The sequence below is a fragment of the Arvicanthis niloticus genome, chromosome 6 (genome assembly GCF_011762505.2).
Source record: "Arvicanthis niloticus isolate mArvNil1 chromosome 6, mArvNil1.pat.X, whole genome shotgun sequence".
In the NCBI taxonomy this organism is placed as follows: Eukaryota; Metazoa; Chordata; class Mammalia; order Rodentia; family Muridae; genus Arvicanthis; species Arvicanthis niloticus.
Window position 1 is genome coordinate 105,097,905 of NC_047663.1, and position 11,967 is coordinate 105,109,871.

Below are 11,967 nucleotides of genomic sequence, written 5' to 3' on the forward strand. Positions count from 1 at the left end.
TTATGTGTTGCAGAAAACTCGATATGAGACATATGTGCAGCTTCTGGTGGCCCGCCTACGCTTCCCTTTGGGGGACTTGGCTCTGTGGGAAGATCAACTTGGGAAGGAAGCTGACAGTTCTCAGGAGCCCAGGCCGAGCCTGAAGAAGTCCTACTCAAGCCCATCCCTGCACCAGGATGAAGCCCCCACCACAGCCAAGGTGAAACGCAACATCTCAGAGCGCAGAACCTACCGGAAGATCATTCCCAAGAGGAACCGCAATCAGCTGTGAAGCTGTTGCCCTCTCAGACACTGACCACTGCTCTGGCGTGGACCTGAGATGCAATCCTATATATCTGGACCATGGTGATGATGGTCCAGATATGAGATGAGGCATCTCTGCTTCTGTGCTGAAGGATGGGGCTCGTTTCCCTGTGTCTCCATTCCCTGGCTTTTTAGAACTGCCCCAATCTTGCCATACGTGCTCACTGTCCCCCATGGCAGTTCCTCCATCACCCTAACCCTGACCATTCAAGAGCAAGGTTGAGTGAGGCCTTGACTCCATTTGTGGGGTTTGTCCCATGTGCCCTCTCTCCTCTAAAACACAGGGCCTGGGTTTCTGGGAGGTAACTTGAGGCAGTCTAGCCAGGACTGTTCACTGGGAACAATCTTTGGTCCCAGAAGCATAGGGCAGGACCTCTTGGGAATTCCTAAGCAGCATCTTGTGACACAGGAAGCAGGGTTACTCTAGCGCTGCCCAGTAAAGGACAGCCTTCTAATAGTCTTTGGCAGGTTCAGGGCTCAGGGATGCCGTGGGTCTTCTGATCCTCTGGCTGCTTTATCCTGCGATCAGCCAGTGCCCCTCCCAGCAGTACGTGAGAAGGCTGCATGCCTAAGTGTTAATCAACAGCAGAGTATGTGGCCTGAACCAGGGTCAATAGGAGTGGGGGCCTCTAGAGCTTTATGGAGAACTCTTGGAACAAGGAGCCTTTGTTCCCTGAGAGTAATGAGGGTAACTTTTCTAGGGTAGACCACTGTGGAAGGAGGGGGGTGGAGGTGGTGACAATTCTCCTGGGGAATCTGCCTGGCAGTGGAAGTGGAGATTGGAGCCCTGGGTTTTCACTGCTTTCTGTAGCCACCCCCATCGTGCCTCCATCCTCAGTACCCCTCAAAGCTGCATTCCAAAGGGTTGTCAGGACCTATTTCTCATTCCCAGGGCAGCTCCCAGGCCTTTGCTGCCCTGCCTTAGGAAATCCCCTTGTACTTCTTTTTGGCTTCTTCCCAGGCATGCCTATTCTCCAGGGGAGGTTCTGGAGACTCAGGAACTTAGGCTGTGCCTGTGAGGAGGAGGCTGGCCTGGGGGAGCAGCCACATTGTCTCTGTTCAGCCATGTGTGCAAAGAGGTTTCTAGCCAGCTGGGAGCCTCTGCTGCTCACCCCTCAGCTGACACGTTGCCTCTCTTGCCTTCCTGCTGAGCCACACACCCTCCTTTCCAATAATGCTTGCATCAACTCTAAGGGTTTAGAGCTCCACAAAGTGGAGCTGGTCCTTAGGGCCAGGGAACTCTCTGGCCAGGGCCTGAGGCTGGCTCTTGCACCCAATGGGTGTGCAATAAATAGAACCTACCAAAAGAAGCGTGCATGTAAGTGTGTAAGGGTGTGTGTGTGTGTGTGTGTGTGTGTGTGTGTGTGTGTAAGAGGGAGTCAGTCAGGTAGCCACAGCCACCTGCAGTGTGTCAGGCTGTATCTTCCTTTGCCCCCTTGTGATAGTATGTTTGTCTGTGTGTCCTGTATGTTCCTATGTGTACCCCAACATCCAGTTACAAGGTATTTAAGCTCAGAAACATTTTTTCATCCACTTGCTGTGTTTTTTATTTCACGGATGTTATGGGACTCCTTACATGGCCAGTACTAGGGGATTTGAAATGAGCAAAATGTCCCTGACCTCATGAATTGGGAGTCTTGCCCACTGTTTCCAAGCTGTCAGTACTAAGATACACTTTATTTTTCGGGGGAAACATTTATTCCTACTCCTGCCTCACAACCGGAGATCTAATCTGCAGACCTGTCAGGTGGATATGTGTACATGTTTGAAACAAGCATATGCTAAACTGAGATTTAGCAGAAGTTAACAGCCACACAAGAGTCCAACTTGTCTGATTATATTGAGGAGAAAACGTAGCATGGATAGATATGACATGGCCAGGGCTGATGCTTACAAGCTAAGTGGGTGTGACTGAGTTTTTTGACCTCATTAAACACTTATCCTAATGTCTAATGCCAGAAGGAAAGTTAAAGGTCTGTCCACCGTGTATGACGCTTTGCTCATGTGGAACTTTCATTTCATTTGTATGCCATTGGAGCTGGGAGACTACCTGCTTGGCTTCACCAGATCAATGATGCCTGGCAGTCCACCCTGGGCATTGTCTACCTGGAGAGTGAACAGAGTTAAGAGATTTGATTGTTGGACTGCAGTTCTAAAATGTGACCACTGGAGGGCAAGCGAGCACCTCCTAATCATTGGGTGGGTCAGATGCTTAGCTAAAGAGCCTTGCTTACTGAGAAGGATCTTAGTTTGGGGTGATCACATTGACCAGAATCTCCCATGTATTCAAACTTAGAATGGCCCGAGCCATGGCTCCCACTATTGTACAAACCAGGCAAAGGCTTGAGAGCCTGGTATCTTTCTGCAGATAAAGAGGAAGACTTTCTGCAGCTTTGTAGATGGAGCCGAGAGCTCCCCACAAGCTGCACCTTATTGCCAGGAACAGTGAAAGCTGAGTGAGTCCCAGGAATAAGCAGGCCTACTTCCCACCTATGCATTGTGTAGACCCTTGTCTAGGAAGAAGGGGATGGGCAGAGGTCCTAGTGATGACTGGGGCTCCTGTAAGGGGGTCACATTGGACTCCAGCTCTTCTTCTGTCTAAAGTAATGTAGTCCCTGGGGTCCTGGAACCACTGTATACAGGGTGACACCTGGTGTAAACCTCTTCCTGGTTTCTTGGGCCTTTGCTCTGGCAGCTTTCTGTAAGGGGCATTTATTTGTTGTCAGGCACCATGGAAGACTTAAAAATCATTGTGGTCTACGACCTGGATCTTCTCCTTTTAGGGGCTCAACGCCTTGTACAGCTAGAGACAGGGGACTGTGTGGGAGTTGAAAGCAGGTGGAAGGTCATAATAAAAGGGTCCAGGGGCACAGATGGACCTTGGATATAGCCAAGAAGTGTGGCTTTTGTGCAGTGCAGTGTTTACGCAGAGGATTGCATTGTTTGCTTTCAGAGCCACCGCAGCTGGCTCATGCCCCCAATCCCAGCACCTGGGAGGCTGATGTAGGAGAATTGCCATGAGCTCCAGGCCAGCTACATACTAAGTTTCTGGGCTACATAATAAGTTCCATGCCACCCTGGGCTTCATTAGTCTCAAACAAAACAGAACAAAGATGAGATGAATAAGTAACACCAGTAAATAGGGCCTAACCATGGTCCTACTTTTGCAACATTTAGGCATGCCTAAATTATTTCAAAATGTTTAAAATGTAAAAGAAAGGGATAAAATGTAAAGACAAATACAAATATATAAATTCATAGAAACATAAAATATAAAGCCCTACAGTCTTGCAACAGCCTAGTCTTCCTATGCACTCCAAGCCAATCTTCCCAATAGCCTGTCTGGTATTGCTCCTGACACCTTGTCCTCCAGCTCTTCTGGCTGCCTCACCACCTAACTGACTTACCCAATCATCTGCTCTCCTGTCCTCCTCTGAAGAAAGGATGCTGCTTGGTTTCACAGCTTGATGACTTCATGATTTCAAAGCCAGCATGGACGGCTTGCTCTCCTTCAGTGGGCCCACCTTCTATCCATCCCATTGTCTTCTTGGCAGTGTCACCAACAGGATGAAAAGGACATCAAGGCCTTCCTTGGACTCTGTAGCTTCTTGTGGCTGACATTGTCTTTCCAGCTGTCTGGTGAATGCCCAGGATGGCTGGGCCTTACCACCTGCTTCTCTCTTACTGAGTTCCCATTTCCACCTGCCTCTCTTCCTTTCCTCCCTCCTTCCCCAGCCCTCTCTGAAACACCCACTGAAGACCATTGGTGACCTTTAGTCACCGAATGCACTGTCTTCTCAGCCTTCATCCAAACTCACACCCAGAAGCTGTTGACCCTGTAGGTCACATGATCTGTGTGGACTGCACTCAAGTCTTATAATCAGGCTGACGCAGGTTGAATCCCAACTGCATGGATTTAATTTGGTTTTGTTTTTTAGATGTATGGCCATGGGCCAGTTACTCTGCCTCTTATATTTCTGATTGCTTATCCACAAAATAAGGATAATAACACTACTTACTTCACAGAGGAGGCCGTGGAATTATGCATGTAAACATCTCACACAATGCCTGGAAGGAAAGCCTGCATCACCCTGGGCACCCTCCATACCTCTGAGCTTTGCTGTAAGTCTTGTCTTCAAACAGCCATCTTGCTTGGAGCTAGGCCTCTGCACTTGACTCTCCCTCTGCCCAGAGGTTTCTGGTGGTGAATATTGGCTCACATAGGCAACTGGGAGCTCTGTGTCCATGTTTGGAACACAGATGGAGTTTTTCTCTTATTCCTCTTAGGCTCCCGTATCCTGACTTAGAAGGTGGGAGCAACCCTCAGGGTACATTGATTCTGTTAGTGCAAGTCTAGAAGGATCTCCTTGGAAGATTCCATCTTAAATCCATGAGCCTGTCTGAGTTAGCAGCCATGGTTCCATACCTGCGTCAATCTTTTAAGCCAATTCCACCTTAGGAAATGGTGTGAGTGAGGCCAGGACCATCCAAAAGCCAGGGTCTGGGACCAGGTAGGCACTGAGGATGTCCGAACATTGAAAGGACATGTTAGGAAGAATGCATGATGACACAAAGCCAGCAGCAACCGACATGGGACTCCCCCCACCCCGACCCCATGAAGCTGTCCTAGGGTCTCCCATAGTTACTCTGAAGTGAAATTATTCCCTCCCTTTATCATCCCCCCTCTTCTGTGTCCACGACCCTGTTCTCATCTCTCTGCTACAAGAGGGAGGCAATTTCAAGGGCAGGAGCTAGGTCCTTGCTTCTGCATCTGATACCCAGGGTCCCTTTCCTTCAAAGGTCGGGTAGCACCCTGAGGGGTAGCACCCTGAGGGGTAGCACCCTGAGGGCTTCCTCCTTGCCTGGTGCTTTTCTATTTGTGCTGCCTTTCTTCCTGTTCTTTAAACCCAGCTCTCTCTAAAAGTGTGTGCACCCTCAGAGGTCCTCACTGTCTGACTTGGAACTTTCCAAAGAACTCCAGGAAAGAGTGTCTCAAGAAAGCCATTAGCCCAGACTTTTCATCTGAATTTCAGACCTGGAGTTCTGAATACATGACCTGCCTGTTGAGTACACCATCCTTGAAGTGTAAAATACTCTACAAGTGCCCCTCATTGACCCCACAATTGGACTTAGTGTCATCGCCTCACAATTTCTCTTCAACTCCCAACTCTAGGAATTATTCTGAGATAATTCTTTCCCTGCTTTGAAACACAATCCCTTGAGACACAGACATATTTTACCCAGCCAGGTTCTTTGCCTCACTGATCTCACTGGTTCCCTCTGGGACCTAACACAGGGTGGGCAGGGAAGAAATTCCTTCCTCACTGGGAGTCTGCAGAGTGTGCTACGAATGGTCCTACCCGTCTCCCTTCCTCTCTCCCTTCCACCCTCACCGTGGGTCAGATCTAGCTTGAAACCTTGGTTTCATCTGCCAGCATTTCCCTTGAGACCCTGACCTTGTCTGTCTCTTATGTGCTCCAAAACTCACTGAAAATAATATCCTGGTGGTAAAGCACAGGAGATGTCCCAAGTCTCCATACTCCCACTGGGCAGAGCCTGGGAATGTCCATCTTGGCTGTCCCTGGTGGATGCTGCCCTAGACAGTCCTGGGGGAAATTGGGCCTGTCTTGGCTGCTATATCTTTGAGGGACCCCTGTACACTTAGTTTTCTTTTTTCGGGGGCAACATGAATCATTTCCTTTAGAGCCCCGGGTGCTATCAGAACAGTGTTCCTGAGAACCAGAATCCTGACTGGCAGCCAAGTGTGTTAGAACAGAGTTTCACTCCACAACTGGGAGCCTCCAGGCTGACTCCTACACCAGCCCTGCTGCCACCCAGGATGCACTTTCCTGCCCACGATGTATGTTTTTTTAGGTCTCAACACTTTTTTTCCTAGATATTCATATCTAACTAAATTATTGCATGCATTTCCTGTGAGTTGTCTCAAATTCTCCTTGGAACAAGGTGAGGAATACATTAATATTTAAAATAAAATAAACAAAGTGCCAGTGTGTGTGTGTGTGTGTGTGTGTGTGTGTGTGTGTGTGTGTGTCTTAGTTTGAAAATTCCTTTAGGGCAGGGACCATGTCTGTTTATATAGCACCTGGCACCGTGTCAAATTAAGGTTTAACAAATAAATTTAGATGAAAAGAGGAAAGTAGCAGCCGAGACTCTCTGTTACAGTCCTCCAAACACTCTTTTTGCTAGAGGTCCTCACACTGACCGCAAATTCTCAGGCTGCTTCTGGCCATCCAAGTTTGGCCTGTCGGCCCCACCTGTCCCCATACTTGCCATAACCTACCTGATCTTTGCACATACTGAACTCACGGATGCTACTTTTCATTCCCAGACAAGTCCACACCCATGCCTGGCTCAGAGCTTCAGCCCAGACAACCCACCTAGCACACTGCCCTGACCTCACATGCTTGCTCATTGTGGCTATGCATTTCCTAGGAAACACCACAAGCAGAGGTGTTTGAGGTTCCTGTCCCCACACGTGCCTTGGCCCTGTGGGTGCCTCCAGCCAGGCAGGGACCTGACAGAGGGAGGGAGAGGATAAGCTGCCTTCAAAACTCCAGATGCAGCAGTTAAAAAGAGGACAGAGGCAATGATCCTTCAAATTGCCACATCTGTATAATCTGCCTTTTATTTTCTGCTTCATGAAGTTTTATTTCCTATTATTTATTCACCTCCCCACCCTCCGCGCCCCCCCCCCCGCCTCTACTCCTCTTTAGCAGGCGACGTGCTCAGATGGGTCCTGAGCCTTGGTCTGGGTCTGGCCACCCCCATTCCCCTTAGCCCCTCCCTGGCTGGCTGCTGAGAGAAGGCACCTGCTCCCCTTCTCTGGCTCCTTTGCTCTCACCCAGGGCATCTGGGGGCTGCAACTCTCTATGTCTTTGTGTTCCAGCCTTTAACTAACCTTCCTCCATTCTCCTGTGGAACCCTAATGAAACACCCATGAAAGGGGTAGAAAATCATGGGCGTAGGGCTGTCTGTGTTCAAGGCATGTCACTGCCTCCATCCGAAGGAGTCCTGAACCTCACTGCCAGGTGATATCTGCACTTTCTGTTCCCACCATAACAGCTTTTCTCCCCTGCTGAACTTGCCACTCCCATTCCCCACCGGTTCCCTTAATCTCTCAGCATTCTCTCCAGTTAAGTGGGCCTGTGTCCAGGAAAGGTAGGGGACAGTGTAGCAGTAAAGATATACAGGAAGGGACATCCAACTGTGTTGTGTTTTGTTTGTAGTCTGTGACTGCCCACCTCCCATTTCCCTATTCAGGTGCAAGAAAAAAGAAGCAAGCCTGGGAGGTGCAGAGCCCAGGAGCCAGTCTTTCCCATGAGCTAGAATCAGGACAAGTCAAAAAAGGATGGTTAGAATGGCCAGGTGAGTATTTGGGAAAGGACATTGACATATTTTATTATTCTGATATGGAGGACTGAGCTCAGGAAGTCCTGTGTGGTAGGCAAGTATTCTTCCGCCAAGCTACAACCTGAGCTTGGCATTGACAAGTTGAGTCTTCCTTGCCTGATGACCCCCTGATTCCTCTCTGGGACACAGACAGAGCATAGCTTGCAGGCAGTGCTCCTGGTGGCCAGCTGCAGGAGACGGCCAGCCTTGCCACAGGCCAAGAGCAGCCCGAGAGAGTTTCAGTCACTCCCTATTCCATGTGTATTCTCTTGTGATTTTCATTCCTCTACTGTTTCGCAATTCCCACATGTGTAAAATCCCATTTCTAAACACTAACATTTCTGTTCTTTGGGGAGTGTGATGATTCCTATTCCGTTTATCTTGGTTTTTTTCGTATGTGTTTCAAGGAAGACTTCTGAGAAGTTATAAGAGTGGAAGCAAACTCGTGTCCCTGCTTGCATTGACCTTGTTAGGCCAATGTCTCCCAGCTTCTGACACATCCCAGGCTCCTTTAGAAGTCTGGATGTAGTTACACAAATTGAGCCAGAGTCCAAATCTGGGTAGGTGGGGAAAAAAAAAGCCACCCCAACCAAAGACCACATTCCAAATACAGAGTTTACCAACTTGACAGAAATCCTATCAAGAGTTCAAGGAGAATTTCAAGTGACAGCGTTCACAGTCAAGAAACTGAGAAAGGGTACCAGCCAGAGGGGACAGAGCCAGTCATACACTCCATTCCCCAGCTCACAACAACATCCTTAGGCCAGAAGAAAGTAGGTAAGGAGCAAGGGCCTCTTGAAACAATACCTAACAGGTTCTCATGACATCCAGAAATGATACACAGGACAGACACTGTCCCCTCTTCAGCCAGAGGCAAGTCAGGAAAGAAACTGTCTCGCTGTCAGAATGAACACTTTTCTGTTCTCACTCTTCCAGAGCTAGAAGACCAGACCTACACTCTCACCCAGCCCAACAGCCCTGTTCCTTTCCTCACATCAGAGGAACCAGGTTCTGTGCTCACATCAGAGAACCAGGTTTGAACCTGTTGAGAACCAGGTTTCTTTTATGATCAAACCCATTCATTTTATAGACAACTTCTCTCTGGCAGCAAGTTTTCTGAGTTCTCACCTCCCCAGGGGCACAAGTGTCACAGAGGCTAATGCTGCCCACAGCTGGGGCCCTCAGCTCTGGCTTCCCAGGACTACAGTTGGGATGGGGGCTGAAAGAGATGGTAGCAGACATGATGTGAGCTTTCTGTCTGTGTTCCTAGTGAGACCTGGGCTGTCCCTGATGTTTGTGATCAGTATCTTGGCCTCTATTGAAAAAGTCTTCTATTAAGACAAACCCAAAACTGCTGTATTTCTAAATGAACAACTTTCTCATTTAAGACAAGTTCCTGGAGTTTTAGTAGCAGGTGGGTGTAGGTGTGGTGTGGACTTTGGCTCTGAAACTAGGAGATAAAATGTCTTAGCTGAGGAGGGGATGCCCTAGGGAGGATTTGAAAAGGGCGGGGTTGTGGGAAGGGCACCCTCAGCAAGGGAGTCAGGGTCCCTGGACTGGGTGGGGAGAGCAATGGCTGGAAGAGGCGCCCTGCTTGTGAGGGGACGTGCTAGTTGTGGGCGCCCTGGTGTGGGGCAGGGTAGCCTGGCTCTGGGGATAAGTCCACCGGTAGAGAGGAAGCTGTGGAAGAAAAGGAGGGAGCAGGGGTCTCAGAGAGGGGAGAGGGTGGGAAGGAGGCATGATGAAGGGGAGGGTGTTGGCTTCATGCTGTTACTAGTTTGATTTATCCCTAATGAGTTCTCAGCACATGGCTGCTCCTGGCTCACTCCAGGGGCAGAGCCCGCCCTGACTTCACAGCAACGGCTGCTCGCTCAGAAAAGAGCCAATTTCCACGCTGCACAGTCCGCTTCACTCAAGGGAAATCATATTTCCCTGGGAGAGCCGCAGGCAGCGCTTCACTCCCCAGCCTGGCCGGCTGCCACAGGGCACAGATGTGGAGGTTCTACTGCCCCTCCTCTACTGAACCTCCTCCCTGGGGGTCTGAATCATGCACCCCAAATCTCCCAAAGCTACTTCATGACCTGGTGGCTCAAGAGAAGAAGGAGGTTGCCCAGAGAAAGCTGCCCACTGCCTCCTCCAGGGAAGACCAGACACCTGGACTCGGCTTTTGAGTGGTTGTTGTGGTAAGGTTAATGGATAGCACACGTGTATGCATGCCGTGAGTCCGCCCAGAGCCCAGGAACAGGAGCCTACCATCGAGGTAGCACCCATCCCAAGGGCTGTGCTGCAGAGGACCCCGGAGAGTCAAAGCAGTAAGGAGGAGGACAGGATGCCCTACAGAGGGTTTGAAAGGGGCAGGGCTGTGGGAGGGGATAGAGGAGAGGCCTCCTGGCATTTCCTGAGCCTACACAGGACTAGCAAATCCTTTTCAAACACAAATCCACACCCCTTAAGATGCCAAGTCCTTCACAAAGAGAAGAGTGGCTGAGCATTGGAACTCATCAGAAGAGACTGAACAAGAAGAGAAAGGTAGAAAGAGGGAAAGAGAAAGAGAAAAGGCAGGAACCATTGTGGGAAGGAGGGGCCTATTCCCCAGAATCACAGAGAGGCCTGGGCTCACAATTACCTCAGAAGGTAATTATGGAGGAGTAGTCAGCTCCCCCGCAGAGAGAACACTTTCTAATTCTAAAGGGAAGGTAGCTGGGAGAACCTGAGGCCAAGAGCAGAAGGGAACCAGAGACCAGCCTGGTGCAAGTATGCCTCTGCAGAGTCCATAGTGCCTTCTACTGCCACTTGGGCCTTTTACCCAGAACTACTGCCAAGTTGCTGTGACTGACCCAGTAACCTCTCCATGAGGAGAAGGGTACATAAGGCCTCTCAGAAGCATGGCCATCCCAGACTCCTACAGCCTTAAAACAGGGTGACTATTAGGCTGCTAATGGGGGTCAGTCACGCTATCAGTGAATTACATGGTGACCTTGTTAAAGCTGCTCTTGGTTTCAATTTCCCCAAGTGCAACTTGGGACCAGGGTTCAGAATGCAAAACAGTGGAGGATGTGAATGTGCTTTGTATGCAAAGCAAACAAGAACAGGCCCCTGTATGTGGGGGTTACTGTAGTCCTGAGGCTCAAAGAGGGTCCAAGATCAAGGGGAAGCAGAAGCAATGTCCACAGCCCTGTCTGATAGGCCCAACCTGTGTGGTTGTGTGGTGAGGCACAGCCATGCCAGTGGTAGACACTGAGATCTTTAATCCTTCCTGAAGCTACTCCCAAGGGTATTACAAGAGTAATTACATTATAAACTAAGTCAAGATATATTTGGGGGAAATAAGACAACAGAAAGATAGGGGGGCAGATGGGAATGGAGAAACCTTTGCGTTACCACTCCCTCTAGGTTTTTATTTCAGGATTTGTGGACTGTGGTCACTGAGCAATAGTCCTTGAGCTTTGAGTGTGTGCCTGGAACACAATAGGCCAGTTACTATTTCTTAGTAATGACTTGTGGCAAGAATTCTGGAGAAGTCAAGGAAGGTGGGAAAAGGGAGGAGTGTTTACACACACCCTGGGGAAGGTGGGGAGAGAGGGTTTACACACAGCCTGGGGAAGGTGGGGAGAGAGGGTTTACACACAGCCTGGGGAAGGTGGGGAGAGGGGGCTTACACACAGCCTGGGGAAGGTGGGGAGAGGGGGTTTACACACAGCCTGGGGAAGGTGGGGAGAGGGGGCATACACACAACCTGGGGAAGGTGGGGAGAGGGGGCTTACACACAGCCTGGGGAAGGTGGGGAGAGGGGGCTTACACACAGCCCAAGGGCTTACCTTGGAGAGGAAAATCTAAGCTTCTTTTCCCCAACCGCCTTCCTAACTTGGAGTCTAGGGGCAAAGAGTCTATGGCAGCTCTGCCCCTCTGCCTGGGGCCCATTCTTCCTCCAGTAAGAAATCTATTCATTGCCAATTTTACTGTTTTGGGCTTGCTGCAGGCTCCTGGTGACCTGGCACCCTACTAGAAAGTTCTAGGAAGCATGAAGGATGGGGGCATAGGGGATGGACAGAAACTTCTGCCTTTAAAGCTAAGGCCTCTTTACAGGACCAGTGAAAATGGTTGTCTCAGATGAAGTGGAAGAGAAGAGTGAGGTAGGTTCTCAGTGCTTTGGTGATCTCTCAGGCAAACACCTCATCCCAAGTCTTCTTGCTAACATAGGATATTCCTCCATAGCCTACAGAAGCCAGGGCCCTCAACTCCCCTTGAAGAGCA

The 11,967-nt window shown here is 49.7% G+C and overlaps 1 protein-coding gene across 6 annotated transcripts in view; it reads left to right on the forward strand.

Moving 5' to 3' along the window:
• Positions 1 to 11,967, forward strand: part of Psd4 (pleckstrin and Sec7 domain containing 4) — a 55,152-nt gene that overhangs the window by 36,382 nt on the left and 6,803 nt on the right. For 3 of the 6 annotated variants that reach the window (XM_076937493.1, XM_076937489.1, XM_076937494.1), the window contains 2 exons: positions 14 to 10,242; positions 11,800 to 11,846. In XM_076937493.1, the coding sequence (XP_076793608.1) occupies positions 14 to 271 (258 nt within the window). In that variant the 3' untranslated portion in view covers positions 272 to 10,242; positions 11,800 to 11,846. The remainder of the gene's footprint in view (positions 1 to 13; positions 10,243 to 11,799; positions 11,847 to 11,967) is intronic. The other 3 variants (XM_076937491.1, XM_076937492.1, XM_034506778.2) reach the window with 3 other exon arrangements.